General features: G+C 36.1%; 1 protein-coding gene across 6 annotated transcripts in view; it reads left to right on the top strand.

Moving 5' to 3' along the window:
• The window catches only part of GPC5 (glypican 5), a 770,806-nt gene that overhangs the window by 480,850 nt on the left and 268,023 nt on the right, over nucleotides 1-21,933 (top strand). The window contains exon 8 of one of the 6 annotated variants that reach the window (XM_048078010.2): nucleotides 18,681-19,527. The exons of the other annotated variants lie outside the window; for them this stretch is intronic. Within the exon in view, the coding sequence (XP_047933967.2) occupies nucleotides 18,681-18,694 (14 nt within the window). The 3' untranslated portion in view covers nucleotides 18,695-19,527. Of the gene's footprint in view, nucleotides 1-18,680; nucleotides 19,528-21,933 lie in introns of those variants that run through there. 6 annotated transcript variants of the gene reach the window in all.

Here is a 21,933-nt window from a genome sequence, read left to right as displayed (position 1 = left end):
TGAAGAATGAAAATTCACTTCTTAAAGCTGGACAGCAGATGGTCAGCATTCCATTGGTATTCATATATAATACCATCTATAAAATGTAGTATAAATATGGGTTCTTCAGTAACTTCCAAAAATTATTTTAGTAGCAACCAAATAACGTTCTCATAGAAGATTTTCTAAATTACCTCTTTTCATTAAGTATATTGAACAAATCAATAAAACTTAACATATTTTAAATATATATATAAAAATGATTTTATATAGACATTTAGAAAACTTATTCTCTGTATGTTGTTTACATAATAATTTCAAACTGATACCTCAAAAAAAGCACCAGACAACTCATATTAATAGGTTGTCTGAAGAAAGCATAGGCTTCTGTGTTATGTACGAAAGTCAAGAAATTAAAGTGTATACTCTTGGAATGATTTATTAGAGAATCTGACTATCTGAGTGGAAGATGGAGTCTGGGTTTGTAAACTCTGTTCTGAATAGTTTCCCAAAAGATTTCTGATACAATTTCAAGCCCACTCGTTGTTTGGTTTTTTTTTTTTTGTTTGTTTGTTTGTTTTTTTCCCCCAGCAGGTGCTGACACAAAGTGATGCTAGTCTTGTAAAAAACAATTAACTCTTGAGATATTTATCTTTTGGGACTGATCTTTTAAAAGAAAGTATCACAGTTTTTGGCATCTTATAATGCCTCTCTGACAGGATAGGTTTCAGATATTAGCTTAGTTTTGCATTTAATTTGTATCTGCAAAATATCATGCCAGCCTATTTTCATATATACCTTTTATTGAATATTTATTGAATATTTCCAATTGTAATTAAAAATGAGAAATATCTATTTTCTGCTTAGCTTAACCTTCTTTAGCACTGTTTTGTGACAAATATGAAGGTGTACATAACTGAAAAGAAGATACAGTTATGCTAGTGATAGGCAGGAAAACCCTATTTACTTACAGAAAACAAAACAAAACAATGACATTTATATTTGCATAGTATATATCGAAAAGATTTGGCAAATTATTTGTGCATATGTAGAGTTCAAAGTTATTCCTTCAAAATAATGAAGAAGGAGCCTCAAACTGGCCAGTAAAGGTAATAATGCAAATATGTTTAATGATTAAATCATAGTTTATTCAATAACATGTATAAATCAATTAAATTTCATGAATTCTTTTTTAGTGTACTATAGTCTTTTGTATTCATGAATAGTTAGTGTGAGGAACAGCAACAATAAAAACAACAAAGACAAATAAACCCATAATATATTTTGGTTAACTCCTGAAAAGGTTAAGAACATCAAATTTTCAAATATCATGACCTGACTTTAATGAACCAGTAATAGGCTGACATTTGCAGTACCATTTTTATGTAATAACACATCACATGCAAAGATCAGCAAGTGCAATGTAACTGCTTATCTCAAAGGAGAAAAATAAGTAATAATGGTACAACAGAGGTTAATGATAGGTACAGGTCCAGCCTGGCTTTTATCAGTCTCTTTAGAAAATGAACTGGGGATTGCTGTCAACTTGATTGGAAAACAGAAAGGAGAAATAGATACATATGGGAGACATCAGTCAGAGTGGAGGGGACTGGTCTGTGTGAAGGTTGTTTGCAAGGTTACCTGCTCTGACACAATGTAAAGCTGGAATTTGCATCTCAAATCTTTGTTCCTTTCTCAACATAGTGTCACATAAATTGTTGGCCTTGGGGTTTTAATTTCACAGATGTCTAAGCTCATTTATAAATTAAAGTGCAATAATCTGTGATCCACACTATCTCATCATTCTGATTTTTCGCAGCAAATGCTACATGGTGATTGTTTCTTTTTATGCATCAAAATGATACTGAAAGTTAGTTTTTTTTTCCTTCTTTTTTTTTTTTTTTTGATTTAGTACATCTGTGCATTTCTGTGAAGGTTAAAACATTGTCGTTTTGTTTTTCATTAAAGATTGTGTTTTATTTTTATGTATGAACTTCTGATTATTTATTTATTTATTCGTTATTCTTGTAATCTGCAGTCTTCATAATACCTCGTCAGTATAGTCAGCTGACAGATGCTTTGTAAAGATTTTAATTATCTCCTCTTTTTGTGTTAGTGGAGGTATTATCCTCTAAGGTACTGTCTCAGAAGCCATTACAGACGTTTAATTGTATTGTGAATCCTAGTAAAATAGTGCATTATCAACTTATTTGAGGACATTTTACTTGTATATTGTGTGTTTAGACCTAAATAAAAAGAGAAATAAAAACTTGCTTATTCCAGACCATGAGTGGCAGGATTGAATACAGTAACAAGCAAGCACCTCATCAGCAAAACACCATCCAAGGTTTACAAGAAAGAATGATGTAAACTAGCATAGGAGACACAATGTAAAACAAACAAACAAACAAGTATAACAATATTTATAGATTTTGTTCATGAATGTCCTAACTCCAAAAAGTCCAAGGAAATAAATGTGCCTTGGAAATTTTCTTTGAAATTCACTTGATTTTGCATTTGCAGTTTATGTGCAACTGTGCTGGAGCTCCAGAAATTCACCAGCCAAACACGAGCCCTGCTATTTTAAAGCTAGCATTCAGTTTGAACACCACCACTCTTGTTACTAGGTATGTTCTGAACATAAGAAAATGATTATTTTAAGACAAAAAAAAAAAAAAAAAAAAAAAAAAAAAGCTCTTAAGATTCATATTCATTCCTGGGGTTTCAGAAAGTAGGAAAACAAAGAGAATGTTCATCAGTTATATATGGGACGCTGATAATGGCTACTGATAATTACTATGATGCCTCTGAAGATGTGGAAGGATTGATAGAAGAGAAGACAAACTCGTTATGGGGGCCTTTGACACTGTCCATATGACATGGTCATCTCTAAATGGGAGAGAGAAGGATTTGAAGGTAGGGCTATTTGACAGATAAGGAATTAACTGGATGGTCACACTGAAAGAGTTGAGGTCAACTGCTCAATGCCCAGGTGGAGATCAGTGACAAGTGGTGTCCCTCAGGGACAAAGTTTGTGGGTGACACCAAGCTGAGTGGTGCAGTTGACATGATAGAAGGAAGGGATGTCATCCAGTGGGAACTGTTGGGGAGTGGGCCCACATCAACCTCATGAAGTTCAACAAGGCCAAGTGCAAGGTCCTGCACATGGATCAGGACAATCCCAGACATGAATACAAACTGGGTGATGTAGCAATATTTCATGGAGCAGGAATGACCTCTCCAGTGAACTGTTCTGACATTCAAAGTTCATAACAGGAAGTCACATCCCAAAACATAATATAGATTGTGGAACTCCATTCTACAGTCTCCATTTTTGTTGGGCGAAATCATGGAGCAGACCTTCCTGGAAACTCTCTGCCAAGGCTCAGAGAGAATAGAGAGGGCTTCACTAAAGGCAAATAGTGCCTGACAAATCTGGTGTCCTTCTACAATGGGGTTACAGCTTTGGTGGATAAGGGAAGAGCAAATGATGTAACTGACCTGGACTTGTGCAAAGCACTTGACACTGTCCGGCACAACATCCTTGTCTCTAAATTGGAGAGACGTGGATTTCATGGATGGACCGCTCAGTGAATAAGGAATTGGCTGGATGGTCACACTCGAAGAGTTTTAGTCAACAGCTCAATGTCTGAGTGAAAACTGATGATGAGTAGTGTTCCTCAGGGGTCTTTAGTGGGACTGGCATTGTTTAACATCATTGTAGGTGACATGGATAGGGGGATCGAGTGCACCCTCAGCAAGTTTGTGAACAGCACCAAGCTAAGTGATGTGGTTGACATGCTGAACAGAAGGGATGCCATTGATTTTGACAGGCTTGAGAGGCCTGTGCAAACCTCGTGAAATTCAACTTCGTTGAATTAATTGTATCATAGAATCATAAAATCATAGAATGGTTTGGGTGAAAGATACCTTAAAGATCACCCAGTTCCAACCCCACTGACATGGGCATGACACCTTCCAGTATATCAGGTTGCCCAAAGCCCCATCCAACCTGGCCTTGAACACTTCCAGGGATGGGACATACACAACTTCTCTGGGTAACCTGTTACAGTGCCTCACCACCCTCTGAGTAAAGAATTTCTTCCTTATATATAATCTAAATCTATTTTCTTTTAGTTTAAAGCCATTACTCCTTGTCCTAGCCCTACAGTACCTGAAAATGAGTCCCTCTCCAGATTTCTTATAGGCCCCATTTAAGTAGAGGAAGGCTGCTATAATGTTTCCCTGGAGCGTTCTGTTGTCCAGGTTGAACAACCCCAACTCCTCAGCTTGTCTTCATAAGAGATGTGCTCCAGCCCTCTGATCATCCTCATCACCCTCCTCTGGACTCACTCTAATAGTTCCATGTATATTGGGAAGATCTGAAAGCAGTTCTCCAGGTGGAGTCCCACAAGAGCAGAGCAGAGGGGGAGAGGGGGAAAATCATCTCCCTCGACCTGCTTTCTTTTGATGCAGCGCAGTTGCATTGGTTGGCTTCTGGGCTGCAAGCACACATTGCTGGCTCATGTCGAGCTTCTCGCCAACCAGCACCCCCAGGTCTTTCTCATCAGAGCTGCTTTCCAGGTCCTGCACATGAGTCAGGACTGTCCCAAGCACAAATACAGGCTGGGCAGAGAATGGATTGAGAGCAGCTCTGAGAAGGACCCTGGGGTGTTGGAAAAATTATCTTCAGGTAAAAGTAAGCATGTTATGAAATTTACACCTTGCTAACTTAAGAGCTCATTGTAGAATTAAAACTATGATAAGGTCTAACAAGTTAAAATGTTGGTTAAAAAACCCTCTCTGTATGAAAGAAAAAGAAAGAAAATTTGAAGAAATTAAGTTCATAAAATTTTAAAATTTAGAATAAGTATTTCAGAAAAAAAAAAAAAAGAAGCTATTGTAAAGCCATATATGCTAAAATTCAGTCTATACAAATAAAAAAGTAATACATGAAATTTGCAATGCAGTATCATAACAAATGGTAACATTGCGTGAAGTTTTAAAAAGTGGATTGATGGAACATTGTGTGAAAATAGAATGGATACCACTGAAGTTCAGTTAGCAATGATTATGGGAAAAAGTAAAAGCCTGCCTCGCTGAATTGCTGTCCACCACTTCTTTTTACTACAGTAACTAAAAACAAAAACAAACTAAAATGCAATTAAATCATGTATTTATGATACATGATTGGCATAGTACACTGGCATAATTTATCATGCCAATTAAATCTTGGCATTTTATAAGCTCTAGGTATGATAGGAAAATGAAGGTTTTAAGAAGCATTTGTGTCTTAACCTCTGTTTTAAATACTGCAGTCTTATTTCTTAAAGAAAGAAAATCAAAACAGTGGTCAGTATAAAGCATAGTAAAAAAAGATCTGGATGGGAATATCAGACAAAAGTACTTCCACCTGGAAAATGCTATTTTTACTAGGCCTGGGGGACATTTTGTAGTTAAAACTAATGATGGCAGAATGGGAAGGATGAGGTGAGCACGTGCTCCTTGAGAGCTGAATGAGGTGACACTTGGTTCTTAGCTGTCGTGTCTCCAGTACCTGCAGTGTAAACACGGGTGCTTCCAGCACTGCCTGCTTTACCTACTCTTCTGAGAGCCTGTTTTAAAATACAACATTGACGTCCTCCTCTGAAAGGGCTCATATGCTTACATCAAGGCAAGGAATAAGGGCTATGTATGATTTGCTGACTCAGATCCCTGGAGGAAAGCTGCAGATCATCCATCATCCTCACAATTTCTAATATACTGTTTTTGGCATCTCACTGCTCTGTGCTAGATATTGTTATCTCCAACAAATTCCAAAGGCACAGGCTGCTCTGCAGCTGTGGCAACTTTTTAGCTTTCACACGTGGGTGAAAGCGATCTTCTACCTGCTCAGCTTTAGTCCAGAGTAGTCACACATATCATCTGAAGACAGAGGTGTGAAACCTGGTAATAGTGTAAGAGATCTTTCCTCAGACAATCATTTCTGGCCATTCATAGGAAGTTACTGCAGGACAATAATGCATTTCTAAATTGGGGAAAGATCCTGTTTGGTTGTAGAATGGGATATTAAGGAACACTACTTTTTAAGGAAAAGTCTTAAATAAAAGCTACTGTATAGTAACAAAAATTAGAAATATACTTAAAAGTTCTAAACCAAAATATTCTAAAATGTTCTAAAAGTTAGAAAAAAATGTTTTGATTTATCTTACAGAATTATACGGCAAGAAAATATTTTATTTGAAAACTCTTCTACTGTATTGTGGTTTTACCTGGCCGGCAGCTAAGCACCACACAGCCATTCGCTCACCCTCCCCCCTCCCTCTCTGGGATGGGAGAGAAAATCAGAAAAAAATGAAAGCTTGTGGGTTTAGATAAAGAGAGTTTATTAGGACAGAAAGAAAGGAAAATAATGATAATAATGATAATAGTGCTACTACTAATGATGTGTACAAAACAAGTGATGCACAGTGCAATTGCTCACCACCCGCTGACCGATGCCCAGCCCATCCCTGAGCAGCCAGTCCCCCCTGCCCCGGCCAGCCCCCCCGTATTAATTGTTCAGCTTGATGTCAGATGGTATGGAATACCCCTTTGGCCAGTTTGGGTCAGCTGTCCTGGGTCTGTCCCCTCCCAGCTGTTGCTGCACCCTTAGCTTGCCCACTGGCAGGACAGAGCGAGAAGCTGAAAAGTCCTTGGCTTAGTGTAAGCACTGCTCTGCAACAATTAAAACATAAGCATGGTATCAACATTATTCTCATCTTAAATCCAAAACACAGCACCATACCAGCTACAAGGAGGAAAATTAACTCTATCCTAGCTTAAACCAGGACATATTGCAATTAACTTTTCAATAAACTACGTATATACTAGGCACGATCAATAACATACTAACAAGCATTTTGTGATAAACTGAGCTGCACTTGAAAACTGAGCTGGATTTGAAAAGAGATAAGTGAGATTACTGCATTCAGAGTACAGAAAATAGTGAGGAATTTAACCATGAGGAAAGATATTAAGACAATTTGTAATTTTTTGCATAAAATTAGTAAATTAATAAAAATAGCTCAAAACAATTCAGCAAGGACAAATCAGATTTTTCACCCTTCTTAAAACATTTTACATATTTTTGCATTTATCCTGGAATTCTGATACTTTATGATTCATACAAAACAAGAAATTTAATTTATAATGGTCTTTTTTTAATAGAAGCTAGCAGGAAATTTCATGTAAAGGCCAATGGCCAAAGGCATTTTTTTTTTCCCAATTTGCAGTTTGTTTCTGACTCTCTGGATTAATTTGACTTTGACTAATTGAGATATGTATTTAAAAAAAATAAATTGCATATTTTATTATAAACACCTTCTGTCATATTTCTTCTTCTTGTATCACTTTGTTAGACCTAGAGAGAATGCAAAAGGGAATGAGCCTAACCTTTTGGAACCTGGAATACCTTTGGCTTGCATTCAGTTTGAAGGGGTAATAAATGTTTTTTTTTTTTTTTAACCCTTCCAAAATGTTGGGATTTATAACTGTGTTAGTGTTGAAAGTATTACTGTATTGACAACTGAATGTTGATCCAAATTAGATCTCAGACCACTTTTACATTGGAGCAAATCTACAAATATTAAGTAGAATTTGTAAAGAATATACTTAAATAAGCACATTAGACTCATTTAATGGAATTGAATCATGCTATGCTGAAAAATGTATTAAAAAATATTGGTCACTAGAGAGAAAATATGAAAAAAATGTCTCACTATATTGCTGGCAGCTTTATGGATTTTACCAGTTTAAACTTGTAAGAAGAGAACCCAAAATATTTTTATATCTATTCATTAATGTTCTCAATATTTACATAATGATTTCTCTCCAAAGATGAAAGAATGCATGAACAATAAATAATTGTGACCTTCCTGCAAAACAACTTTACCTTTAAAGATGGATCATGTAGGGTGATGCTTGGCTGCATCCAATACATCAGTATTTATTAAGCTGACAGAAAGTCAATTTCACCATACCTTGTTTTGTACCAGAAAAGAGATGCCAGGATTAAAAAAGAGAGAAAAAGGGGGCGGGGGGGGCAGAAGGAGGAGGAATAGAAGGACATTAATTCCTGCTTTTTGTAAATTTCATTCTACATTTCAATAGCTGAAACTCTTCAACGACTTTAATGAATAAATAAAATGATATTTATATATTTTTGAATGCATTGTTTTAGGAGGAGTTCACTGATTTCCAAGGTCTGTGATCATCTGAAGTTAAGCAGGTCAAGTATATTCAATAGCCATCAATGCCTGACATTATTTCTACAACTCCTGGACCTGTACCGGGAGAATGTGAAATCATAGTCATTACTACTAAACAGGCATTTAGAAATAACTGATAATAAAGGCCAGGTAAGATCATTTGTCATGCCAGTAAGTTACTGGATACTTACAAGAATATAAGAATATATGAAATAACAATAATAATAAAAGTATTTGGGAGAACACAAAACCATAACAGAAGCATTCCTAAAGATGGCAAAAAATTACATATTAATGTGCTAAGAAAGATTACCCAGAAATGCAGAAAACAGGACTTTTTGTTTTCTGAAAAATTAAAAGTACCGTACAGATTTGCACAAGGATTTCTGTATCCTGTTTTTACGATACTGATACTAATGCGAGTATAAACTGTGTAGATTTCCAGCAGCTCAGTAGTTTTAACAGAGTGCACACACGTCATGCAAAAAGAAGTTGTTGTATGACATGGTCATCTAGCTATCTAGTGTATTTGTAAATAGTTTAGTGTTAATTGTTTCCAAATGATACAAAATATAAAACTTAAAGCTACTCCTTAGTTTAGGATCACGTATCATGAAGGCATTAAAATTAAAGAAGTTAAAGCAAGAGTCAAGCACTGAAATTCAGATCCCACTCTAACTGGTCCTAAAACTATAATCTGAAACTAATCCTCTATGTCTGTGTCTGTCTGTTCTTGAAATACCAATGTTTCACAGCTCAACCGTCTTGGATATGTTTGTTTCTAATGAGAAGAGTACAATAAGCCATTCACAGAGGTCCTGAGAGCTGATATTTCCCATATGGTAATGTTAAGGCACAATCTAAATGCACCTTGGTAAAATGTGTTCCAGAGGGTCCCAAAATGCCCTGCAGTGATAGGAGAGATATGTCTTTTCCAATTCAGTATTATTAAACACTCCATAAATCTTTTCTGTTCACAGAGCACAAACATCTTTAGAATTTGAGTTAATGTGATAAACACTGCCCCAAATATGCTATTTCATAATGGCTACTTAAAGAGTTGCACTTTCAAGACTGCTTTTTTGGTTATCCCTTTTATATGTTAAACATATATCCATGCATGGTGATTATTACAATAGCGATTAATACATCTGTAGCCAAAAACCCAGTATAATGAAGTATTATCTGACTTGCAAACAGAACAATACAGATACAAAAAAGGTAATACAATACAACAAAGATAAATAACAAAAACTCCACTGAGTTTATTGGCACTGCCAAAATTCTGCTAAGACACATTTGGGAAATTAAAGTGTTTTAAAAGAGAGATTAAGCTAAAGGTACCATAATAGATGTAATTTACCTTTATTTTAGGAAAGACTTTGGTAAGGTGTCCAATATAAATCTAAAAGGTCAAAGTTTAAAGAAGTGTAGCCAGTGCTTTGATTTAAATCTGCTTGATGTGAACCCTGGAAAAAGACAGGAAATTCTTTTAAGTTAAAATGAGTATAGATAATACTAACCCGTTGTAAGGCTGATAAAAGCAAAACATACTAGTTATAGCAATTAAATTCTGCCTATCTGAACTTCTGGTTCCCTATTATATTCCAAAAATAGTGGTGGAAATGAGTAAATGCAGCACTCCAACATTTCGATGTATTTTCTCCTCCTCTCTGTAATACAATGAGTTTGTGATCCTGAAAAATGTTCTTTAAAGTACATCTATTCAATAACCTCAAATTTTCATTCTATAGCTGAAGGTAATTATAAACCCATTATCAGAGGCTTATTGGAAATATGAGTATGTGTCAGTTTTCTTCATTTTCTTTTCATCTGATTTTTCTAAATGCATAGATAACACATCAAGAAGACAACTTGGTACCATATGTATGCAAAGCTTTGCCCATAAGGATTTGTTTGGTTGAGTTTCTCAGCAATCATTCTTAGGAATGAAGATTATTTTATTATCATTTTTGATTAAATGACCTGGGCGCAGAGATCAGGAATGTAGTCATGAAATCTGTTGACATTCTGATCAGTACAGAGAAGGTTTGGAATATCTCACAGGAATAACTAGATATTTCTGGTGACTGAATAACAGTAATTGGATGAAAACCATCAATAATATAGACTGACTGAAATACTGTGGTAGTGAAAAGAAACAATGAAGAAACTGCATATATTAGCTAGTTGCAAGGTGACTATGAACTATCAATATAAGGCAATGGCGGAGAATAGCAAGCATTATTCTGGATGCATCACATTAAGTATTTTTAGTTCAGTTCTACAGGGCTCCTGTAAAATCACGTTTTGAAATTAAAAATATATATATATTATTTCAGATTTGACTTAGTAAAGAAAAGGTACTTCTCTGAGGAGGGAATTAGAGAACTTACTTTATGAAAAGATTAAAAGAGTTTGACCTTTCTAGACAAGCAAAAGACAGGCTTATACAAAATATCATTATTTTCTGTAAACACACCTAGTAGATAAAAAACAACTAAAGACAATCATTAAGTTATGCTTAAAAAATAAAAAACAATTTCTTACAAGGAAAACTGGTTAGTAACCAACCATAATCTGGTAATCAAATGTTTCTAGCAATGAAAAAAAGAAAAAAAGAAAAAAAAAAAAAAGAAGGAAAAACTAGTATAACCTTCCACTATAGGTGGTGGATGCAAACTCGCATTACAAAACCAATGTATCTTGAACGGAATATATAGTAGCCTGCAACTGCCCTAGTGTTTTGAGCTGACTCCCTAACCTATATATTTTGGAGCAAATATACAGAAACTGCTTCTGAACTCAGCAGGCATGGCACAGCTCACCTACAGGCAGTGGAACTCTCCTGCCTTCTCCCAAAAATACCTACATGCAGATGGCTTATTCAGACTTACCCTGCATCTATGCTAACACTCAAATCATACCCAGGCATTTTCTGGGAGCGCTACTTGTCTCAGGCCAAAATTGTGCCAGCCCCATGCTTGCAATTTAACAACTTGGATGGTCAAGTGACAGTGCCCAGGACTAAGATTTGATTACATCTAGTGCACTAACATAGGAATAATGAGCAGAGACTATGAAGGTTTGTAGCTAATGGCAACGCATACAGAAGCTGCTACTCCATTAGTGGCCTTCTGAGTGGAGGATTATAGGACAAGTGTCTACTAGAAACACCAAAAACACCAAAATTATGAATCTATAAAATATTTTGGGGGGTAAAAGATAGTAATTAAAATGACAACTAAATGCAAACCTTTTTTTTCATCATTTTTCCTGAAATATTTCTCGTTTAGTAACAGGAACATATCTACTTTCTAGATATTACATATACTTAGACTGTGGAATTAAAAAAATTAATAGCTACCTAAGTGACTGAGATGGAAACAGTATTCCAGGTTGTCTCCATCATTTGAAAAACTCAATCTGGATGGAATAATCCACATATATTATAAATGCTTAAAACACATACATATATATTTGCCTATGTTTGCATACAGACAGATCATTTTAGATATAAAATTCTCACTGCTTTAATGAAAGGATTAAGTACTACCTTTCTCTACAGTCTTTCATCCCTTTAAAAAAGTGCTGCAGTAGGACACACAGACATCATTTATTTACATATCTATCTAGCAAAGAAAATACTTCTCTGTTGCATTGCTTCCAAATGACATATGCAATCTGTTGCCATTACTGTAACACTGAATCCACACCATGGTGACCTAGTGTAGATTTCCTGAATGCATTACATAAACATTTGATCCATGTTCTTCAACAGCCATTACTTGAAGTTTGCTACTTCTGAATTTCTTTATTTAATTAAAATAATGTGAAGCACACACTCCGAGATTTGGTCATGGAAATTTACTGAGACTGTCCTTACTTCTAGAAGACAGTCCCCTATTTCTCTTCAGCATAGAAAGTAGTGCTTTGAAATTGCTTCCCTAGCATTTTTGGAGTGGTGTTGAGGAAAACATGTCTGTGCATACAGATAATTTAGATCAGCAAAAGCTTCCAGACTGAAAGAAAAGCCTGGCTTTTTCAATCAGTGATAAATTAAATACAGTAATTTCTATCCTGCAAAATAATAGTACTTTCTTTATTTTTGCTCATGGAATAAAATATTATTAACAATAAAAGTATTATCTGTGGTAGAAGAAGTAATATTTTAAAGCTGACTTTCATAAATTTAAATGCTAATTATAGCTGTTAATCCAATGAGACACATTTCAGAGGTGTGGATAATCACCACAAATTTCACCTTTCTGTGAATACATAATGAAGCATCAGAGTCTTATTTCTAAGTGTATCAACTTCTGTCAAGAGATTTTCATTACATCAAACATTGATTATGCTAAATTTAAGTTTACCATGTTATGGATGGATTTGAAGTGCTGATAAGCATCATTTAAAATTTATCTTTGCAGAATGTGCAAAGATATCTCAGTATATGTGAAAAGAAGGGGATATTGCCAACTTGCATAACATACTTAGAAAAAGTTTTTGTGCTTTTTGTTAATCTGGAGACTGGGAAGGAGTAAAGCATAAGGACATATGGAGATAATTATAATTAATGCTTTTGATGCTGTTTTTTTTACTAACAAACTCCTGTTAACATCTGGGAAAAACTTGTCATGCTATTGAGATCTCTAAAAACAGTGTGGTGTGGGGAGAAGAGCTGATATGTGGACATTCATACACTTTTACAGGGGAATACTTCCCTTTAAAGAAGAATTCTTCATTAGTTTATGGAAGTTTTATCTATTGCAGACATAGACAAATGCTATACAGTATTATCATATCTATGGCTGGAGCTGTCCTTGCAGCACATATATATATATATATATATGTATATTTCTGTATATTTTTATATATATATATTTATATGTGTGTCTTTTCAAAAGAATCTTTTTTTATGTTCATTCCCATGACTCTTCAGAAACATGAAAAAGAATCATTGTTCTGCTCCAGGAGCAGTCTAGTGAATTATTCTTTCAAAAACTGGTTATGTAAAGTGAATGCATCTATTTTAACCCCTGTTCCACAACTTGTGCCACAGCATGTACATTTCTGTCACAACAATTTCTGTTTATTCATTTAGTGAATAAAATATATAAAATGCATACTCCAGCATTGGGCTCTATCTTTGTCCAGTTCTTGCTGAAATCAATATGAATGGAAGCAAATTCTCAGTTCTTCCCTATGCTATACATGTGAATCCCCCCTTTTTTTTTTTTTCATTACTCAGTTTATTGTAGTTTTCACTGTTATATCCGGTATAAATGAAAAGCCCTACATATACAAAGATGTTACTCAATATTTCATTAATGTCTAGAGAACCTCCTTTCTTCAAATGCAATAAAAATTTTGGAAGAAAGTAACAGCATAGTTCTTCATTTTTTTGGACGCTCCTGTGATAAGTTAAGCTCATTCCTCACATGACAGAGACCCTCTTCTTTCACCAACTCAAGTAGCAGTTCAGAGCATTACACGTTGTAGGAGGCATTGACATTGCTGAAATGTTTATTAAATGCTTTTTCAACACAATATTGTTCTGTGAGTAATCTAACAACACTCAGTACTGTCAAGAAGAAAACAAACAAAAAAAAGAGGTGTTCAAAACGAAGTCTTTGATGCATTTATCATCAGGTTGGGTCCATGTAGTTTTTACATGCAATAAGATTATTGCTTTTTACCCTCTTCCTGTCACTACCCTGATGAACAGCCACATTATAACTATATAGTGTTATAAAGTATAGAACTGGTATTATACTTTCTAGTACTTGTTACTCTTATGACCCAGCTCATCCATCAAGGATAAATGCTAAGGTAACTCAAGGGAATACAACACCTATAACCGGGAATTTGCATATCCCAGATTAACACTAAGTCCTACAGTGGTAAGAAAGGCCATTTTGCAACTTCCAGGGAGGATTCATCTGATCAAATCTACATCCAAGCTAACTCTGAAAGCTCCTTTTACAGACAATGGAGAGAAATGGACTCATTTAGGAGACGATTCACCACAGTCCCAGGAACTCACTTAAACTGACTAGACAAGCCTAATGACATGAGGTGATCTAAGATATCCTACCTGGCCTTCTGCTGCTGATCCAGAAGGGAAAAACATATCACAGATCCCATAAGATTATTTTTTTTCCAAAATGTTAGGAAAGCTGTTTCAAACATCTGACAGTTCCCAAGTTTTTGATATCTTAGAGCATCTCAAATGGCATTTAGGTAACTAAATTTAGCACTAATGTCTATATTAGAGTGAGATGTGTCCTAGGAATGTCTATTTCTTTCTTTAGCAAAGATATTCAGAGATAATTAGATCAGATACTGATGTCTACAGTTAAGTGAGATGAATACCAATCTCAGTGGTGGATATTGTTTTGAAAAATATTGACCACAATTGGTATAGGAACACTTCTATTATTACAGATACTCACTTGCACTGGCTGCAGCTACACCATAGATACTAACACTACAGAATTTACAGGTCTTTAAATCAGGGAAATTATGGGTTGTCTGAATAAACTTGTTTGTGGGCAATTTGCCTCTGATACAGTATATCTTACGATAATCTTACTGTAAGATGTTCAATTATTTCAATTTTTTCTGTCTTAAGGAAAGGTTTTATTAAGCAATCTATATTAGTAGATATGCAAGAAGAGAGTAGACAATTTACTAGCAATAGCAAAGCTATAAATATTTCAGTTAGAACATACCTTTTTCTTTTTCACCCCTTCCTTACCTTTCTTTTAAGAATGAATCAGCAGCAAATGTAACATTTCTCACTGTTTCTTGGAATCAATACTGTATTTTGATGTAATTCTATTGATCTAATAAGATTATTCTGACTGGCAGACAGCAAACAATATAGACAGGGAAAACAAACAAACAAACAAACAAACAAAAATTAATCAAACAACCCTACCTGAATGGGGCTAATTAAGGTGCTTGTACATAATGGTGGGATTTTTAGTTTTCTATTATTTTTAAGACTATACAGAAATATAAACAGAGACTTTTGTATCTAGAAAAATATTAGAAGGTGACCTTGAGTGGTATAAATATCAGGTCTGCTTATGTAACTCAACAATAGAGAAATCTGTTAACATATGCACTTTGGAAACTGAAGGATGCCAACTGAGCACTGCGATCATAAAGTCAGAATGGTTTGCGCTGGAAGGGACCTTACAGATCATCTAGTTCCAATCCCCCTGACATGGGCAGGGACACCTACTCCTAGACCAGGTTGCTCAAAGCCCCATCCAACCTGTCCTTGAGCACATGGAGCATCCACAAGTTCTCTGGGTAACCTGTTGCAGTGCCTCACCACCCTCATCGTGAAAAATGTCTTCCTTATATCTAATCTAAATCTACCCTTTTTTAGTTTAACACCCTTGTCCTATCACTACACTCCCTGATTAAGAGTCTTTCCTTGTCCTTCTTGTCACCCCCCCTTTAAGTACAGGAAGGCTGGTATAAGATCTCACTGGAGCCTTATCCATGCTGAACAACCCAAACTCTCTCGGTCTGTCTTCATAGCAAAGATATTCCAGCCCTCTGATCATCCTCATGGCCCTCCTCTGGACCCACTCTGAATGATCCATGTCTTTCTTATTTCGCATACCCCGGAACTAAACTCAGTACTCTAGGTGGGGTCTCACAGGAGTGTTACAAAACAAGATATTAGGGATTAGCTTTTCGCAAGTGAATGTTCATTTGTTGAAAAGTGATCCTATCTGCCTCTTGATGTTCATCTGTCCAGCCCAGAGTACAATACCTTCCTCATTTTACCTACCCTGCCTGTTTCTCTCACATCAATTTTGAGGTACAGTTCTTCTCCAGCAGATGAAAACACACAACTTTCATTGAAATCTAATTAGCTCTTTTCTGCTCTTCAGCAGAAGAAACATTCTTTCAAGGCAAGACTGCATAGAGTGAATGAACTCAATTACACCTAGATTACAGTCAAAATCATTTAGACTTTTCCATGCTGGAACTGAAAGTGATTCCTTCCAGGTATGAGGTAAATCCAAGGCTGACATGCCATTGTATTATTTTCCCTCTCTAACAGGAAAAGAGCTTTTAAATACTTTATTTTCTAATACACTGAACAATTTAGCACTTTTTTTTTTCCCTATGGAAGAGGAGATATTTCTTGATATATGGAAAACATGCAATACATAATCTGGCTTTAATACAATCATTCATTTAGTATGTTACCTGTAATATGGAACATTTTGGTTGCTCTAAATCTCTGTTGATGTGCTTCCTGGGACACAAGTACATTTTGCAAGTGTGGTTTTCCTAGTAATTTTTCTTTCTTCAGTATTTCTTCTATATGATATTTAAATTGTATTGCTTGTGTTAATTTAGTTATTGAAAAGACTGTAGAAATGTACTCCTTTCTTGAACAGATTTTTTCCTCAAGTATTTTATTAGGATTGTAATGAGTTCCAGCTTGAGTGTTGTAAGAAGCTTTTTTAATCATATATTGACCCTTGACACTTACAAAACCACATTGTCTTGAATGTCTTTTTTATCAGAGCAGAGGCCTCCTCATCCAGTCTTTTGCCAAAAAATTGTATGTGATCAGCATCCAGATTAGCCTGAAGCCAGAGTATTAGACAGATGCTCTTAAATGTTTGGCCCCCACCAAAGAACTAGCTACTCTAGAGACTGCCACTCACACATGCACACACAGACAAATACAAGAACCAAACCAGGCAAAATTGATTTGAAGTGTTAAAACTAAAGTGAGAATTTAAGTTGTGGGATGTTGGTTCTCCTGGTTTACAGGAAGGAAGGACTAAATATGATACCTTTAAAACCTACCTAAACCATTCATTGGGTAGCTAAATTCCCATTCAAGTCCCAGACTCCACTTTATTCTATTTACTTTCAACTGAAAACTAAACCTTTAAGCACTTGGATCAGAAGGCAAGTGGGCCTACCTCATTGGCCCCAAAGTTTCCAGAACTTTCTGGAAGAGAAAAAACAAAACAAAACAACAACTACAAAAAACTTTTAAACAACATCTAGAAGTTCAGTTCGACCTGGACAATGTTTCAATCCAAATTTTGGTAAAGGTCCCCAGTGGGCCACCAAAATATCTATTACACTAATTACAGCTGAGACACTGTGACAAGAATCCAAGTCTCGAGTATAGCTGGAGTATGAATAAGAGCAAAGAAAGACTGAATGATATCAACAGTTTCCTCTCCTAGGACAGTTTCACATCTATATTCCAAGGACGTAAGTCTTCTTCTCCCACTTCTGTTCATTCCCTTGTAAAAAGTCACAAATCCTTTGTGATTCCTCTCCTTGATTGCCTGTATCAACAAAAGAAGTGGAAAGTGCCTCATGCTGGGAATCCCTTCAGAGATCAGTTATAACTTCATGATGCTGAGGACCTGGTGGTCCACTTCTAGAGTGAATATCAATTAATAAATGGTTTTGCAACTGTGGTGGAGTGGGAACACTGCTGCTCTCTCCTCTTTCTAAAGGAACCAGGCCTGATTTATTGGTTGCCTAACCTCAGTTAAAGATTCTTAAGATTCCTAATGTAAATTGATTGCCTTATCATCTAGTGCTCTTAGGAGCTGGCTATTTCTCTTTAGTGATTGTACAGAAAATTTAAGTAGCTGTATTACTTATGCTCCCAAGGGAACAAAATCTGTAACTGGGCACATTTTTAGTTAAGTTAAGCTCTTGAGTAGTTGAGAATGAATCTGGGCAGGAATGAGACCATTATTTTATTTATTTATTTATTTATTTATTTTATGACAGCTGATTTCTTGTGCACTAATTAGTATCCTTAATTCATATGTTAGTATCTGCTAAAACCACTTGCAGTGTTATATTCAGATACTGCACTTCAGCTAGATGTTTGCTCATAGCTGAGAGTCAGTGAGGAACTTTTTCTGAAAACATTTCTCCTCTGTAACTGTATGAGTTCTCCTAGTTCACGTGAAGGCAAGGTTGATTTACTGGTTTAAATGAATGTACTTGTGTTTGTCCTGATACAGACTAGAAATACTTATGTAATCATTTACCTCCTCCAGGCTGAAATAATTTTTTTTTTTTAATCTAGTTCCCATGTAAATCAAGCAGTGTTAACCTAATTACTAATTTGTTCCCGTTGATTTTGCCCTGAAACAGAATGTTGCATTCAAATACCCAGCTTTCAAATTCTGGTTGGGTAGAACAAGTGTAATGGAAAACAGAGCTGTAAGTAATAAGTCTCAGGACTAGAGCTTTGGGTTTTTCCTACTTTACCTGTGCTAAAGTTTCAGCCTCGCCCTGTGCTAAAGTGATGTACTTTTAGGTGCAAGGTGTTATAAGCATTAATCTACTTTAACATTTGAGTTTGGGTGAGGAATGCACATTTGAAACATATTTTCTGATTGCCCTGCTACTGCTCTCTCTTTCTTATAGTGCAGCTGTCTTAGAGCGTACAAACAGGAGGGATTCCTTTCAGAAGAAATCAGACTGGAAGATGCTGTCTAAGAACGCACCTCTACCTGCTAGTGGGAAGACATTATGAACCAGAATTAAGCAAAAATAAAACACTAAAATGTGCGTAAAGTGGGCTTTGGTACACAGTCTCAATTCCACATATCTACACTCCATAAATCCCACTTATGTGCTGCAGTCTCTGCTCATGTAGACATTAATTTCAAATGTTTTCCTGTGTTTGATATTCTGCTAAACTGATAATAACTGATAACAGCTAAACTGATAATTTAAGTACAACCCTATATAAGGAACACATTAGATCAGGATATATGGTCTTAAAAGCCACTTGACAATCACAATAGTTGAACTCACAAAGCAGTCCACACCCTCCTTGCTAACTTGCTATCCCTGGTACCCAAGCTAATTGTTTTATTACTGCCTAAGTCCACAATTTAGACACACCTATCTCTTCTACTATTGTATTGCAGCTCGTGTACTCAGAGTAAATCTCTGGTAGCACACGGTGATTTTCAGGTAACCATTTTTTTGTTTTGTTTTGTTTTGCTTTTATTAGTATAACACCATATGAGCAACTGTGCAGTAAATGGCACTTCAGATCCTTTCTAGCAGACTAGAAGTGACTGGAAATGGAGAGCAAATATGGTTTGTGGGTGTTTGTTTGAACACCACAAAATTCACAGTCCACACTGAAAATTAAACATAGATAGTTAAGTTTTCATAGATGAAATCAGTGAATTATGTCTGCTTTTATATTTGTAGTTAAGTTTAGCAATTTCTGAAATGAGTAGGCAAATTTCCTATTTTCATATTTTAAAAAAGATAGAAATATTGTGCAAATATTTTGTGTGAAAAATTTATAATAGTACTCAAGTGCCTATTTTTACTTTACAATAATACATTGCACAGTGCTGACTATAATTCCCACAATGCTCACTATAATTTCCCACTTAATTCTCTAGTGTGAAAAGTAAAAGCACATTTTATATTAGTTCCACTGTTCTCTTTCAAATCATCTTTTTTCCTATAGTATTATTTCTTATGCCTTATGTATTTTCCATGAAAATTCTGTTGAGTTCAACATTGTTTCAGGATATCATGTAATTTTGTTCTGTGGATATGTTCTCATTCAAGGCCACAGTTTTAGTGAAGAGTGATATGTAAGACACTTCATCAGTATGCTAGTTTTACCCAGTGGGGCGGCTAAACTCCACCACAACTGCTCTCACTCTCCCTCCTCAAAGGGAAAGGAGGACAAAATACGATGGAAAGGGTTCAAGGTTTGAGATAAGGACAGGGAGATCACTCAACAATTATCGTCACAGGTGAAACAGACTCAGCTCAGGGAGATTAATAAAATTTATTACCTATTACTAATAAGATAGGATGCTGTCCTTCCCAAACTGATCCTCTGTGGGCTTCCCACAGACAGCAGCTCTTCAAAAACTGCTCCCACATGGTTCTCTAGCACAGTGTTCATCCGTCAGGAGCAAACTGCTCCAGCACGGGTCCCCCACGGGCGGCAGCTCCCCCCAGACCCCTGCTCCTGCGTGGGCTCCTCTCCACGGGCTGCAGCTCCGGCCCGGGGCCTGCTCCTGCGGGGGCTCTCCATGGGCCGCAGCCTCCTCCAGGCCACATCCACCTGCTCCACCGGGGGCTCCTCCACGGGCTGCAGCGTGGAGATCTGCTCCGTGTGGGACCCGTGGGCTGCAGGGGGACAGCCTGCTCCACCAGGGGCCTCTCCACAGGCCGCAGGGGAACTGCTGCTGCCTGCCTGGAGCACCTCCTGCCCTCCTGCTGCACTGACCTTGGTGTATTGAGGCCTAGTTCTCACTCCTCTCCGTCCTAGCTACTGTTGCACAGCAGTTTTTTTTTTTTTTTTTTTTTTTTTCCCTTTCTTAAACCTGCTCTTCCAGAGGCAGAACCAGCATCGCTCACTGGCTCAAGCTCCAGCCAGTGGTGGGTACCTTTGAAGGTGGCTGGTGCTGGCCCTTATCTAATGTGGGGCAACTGCTGAGATCTGCTCACCCCTGCAGCCCTCCGCTACTAAAACCTTGCCATGTAAATTCAATACAGTCAGAATTTCAATTCTTCCCATTGTGGTTATTCTACTATTTTAAAAAAAGTTTGCCTATCCTATTCACGCAGAGTGCTGAAGCATCACAAAATTACTGATAGTCAGTTATATGACAAAATTCAACATTCCATACTTGTAGCTTAAACTAAGTGCATTAGGGGCTGATTTTCAACAAGTCTAGGGTAGGTGCCTTATTTGTCTATAGCAGTGAAATAGCTCAGTTTCTGGGTGTGGCCAACGTCAGATGACTGGTATGACAATAAGTGACACTTTGATAGTATTAGACACATGTTCGTAAAAAATCTGAGCCAGTAGATGAGTTGCACTAATGAGATGCATCAAAGTGTATTTCATGAATAAATATGCTTGTCATATAATCTAATGGTTATTATTACATTAGTTTATAAAACATTTTAAATCTCTCCATATAGTTTTTTTTCTTTTTACATTTAATTTCTATATTTACTAGGAAGTGAAACAATGAGGTGTAAATTCTTTGACCAGTTATTCTGCACAGATTAATTCATGGAGAATTGGAACAGAAATCTGCAGTCCTGTTGAAAGATAACAACTTTTATTTCTAAAGAACAGTGTTTATTAATTTACATTTATTTGCTCTGAAACCCAGGTGATATTGTAGTATTTCATGGTTGTGTATTTGAACTACATAAGAGCACCATATCTTTGATAAGTATTATTAATTGCAATACAGCTATAGCATTTGTTCTTTCTGCCCATTTTTCAAAATCATAACTTAATATAGTATTATTCAGATGCTCTTCATACAAATATTAGGGTGGTATGCAAGTCAAGTTTAATGTGCATCGGGGAAATACTGCTCTGTCTTTGCACATTAGCTGCCTCCCACATAATCATGCACATTTTAAACAGGAAAACAAAATTATGATTTCAGAGAAATTGCAACTAATAAGGTTGAACTAGCTACACAAATACCCACATAAACATACTCAGCATTGGGAAGTTTTTATAGTTGGCAGCACTCGTTTTTATTTTGGAGAAATATATACAGTACATTTCTGTACTGCTTTTAATATTTAATGGTTTGCACAGGCTTAGAAAACAATTATTAAATATAAAAATATTGCAGGTAGAAGTCACAGAGTAGTTTTCAAATAT

Source organism: Anser cygnoides, chromosome 1 (genome assembly GCF_040182565.1).
Source record: "Anser cygnoides isolate HZ-2024a breed goose chromosome 1, Taihu_goose_T2T_genome, whole genome shotgun sequence".
Lineage (NCBI taxonomy): Eukaryota > Metazoa > Chordata > Aves > Anseriformes > Anatidae > Anser > Anser cygnoides.
The sequence above is the reverse complement of the archived record's forward strand: the minus strand, read 5'-3'. Positions and strand labels throughout refer to the sequence as shown.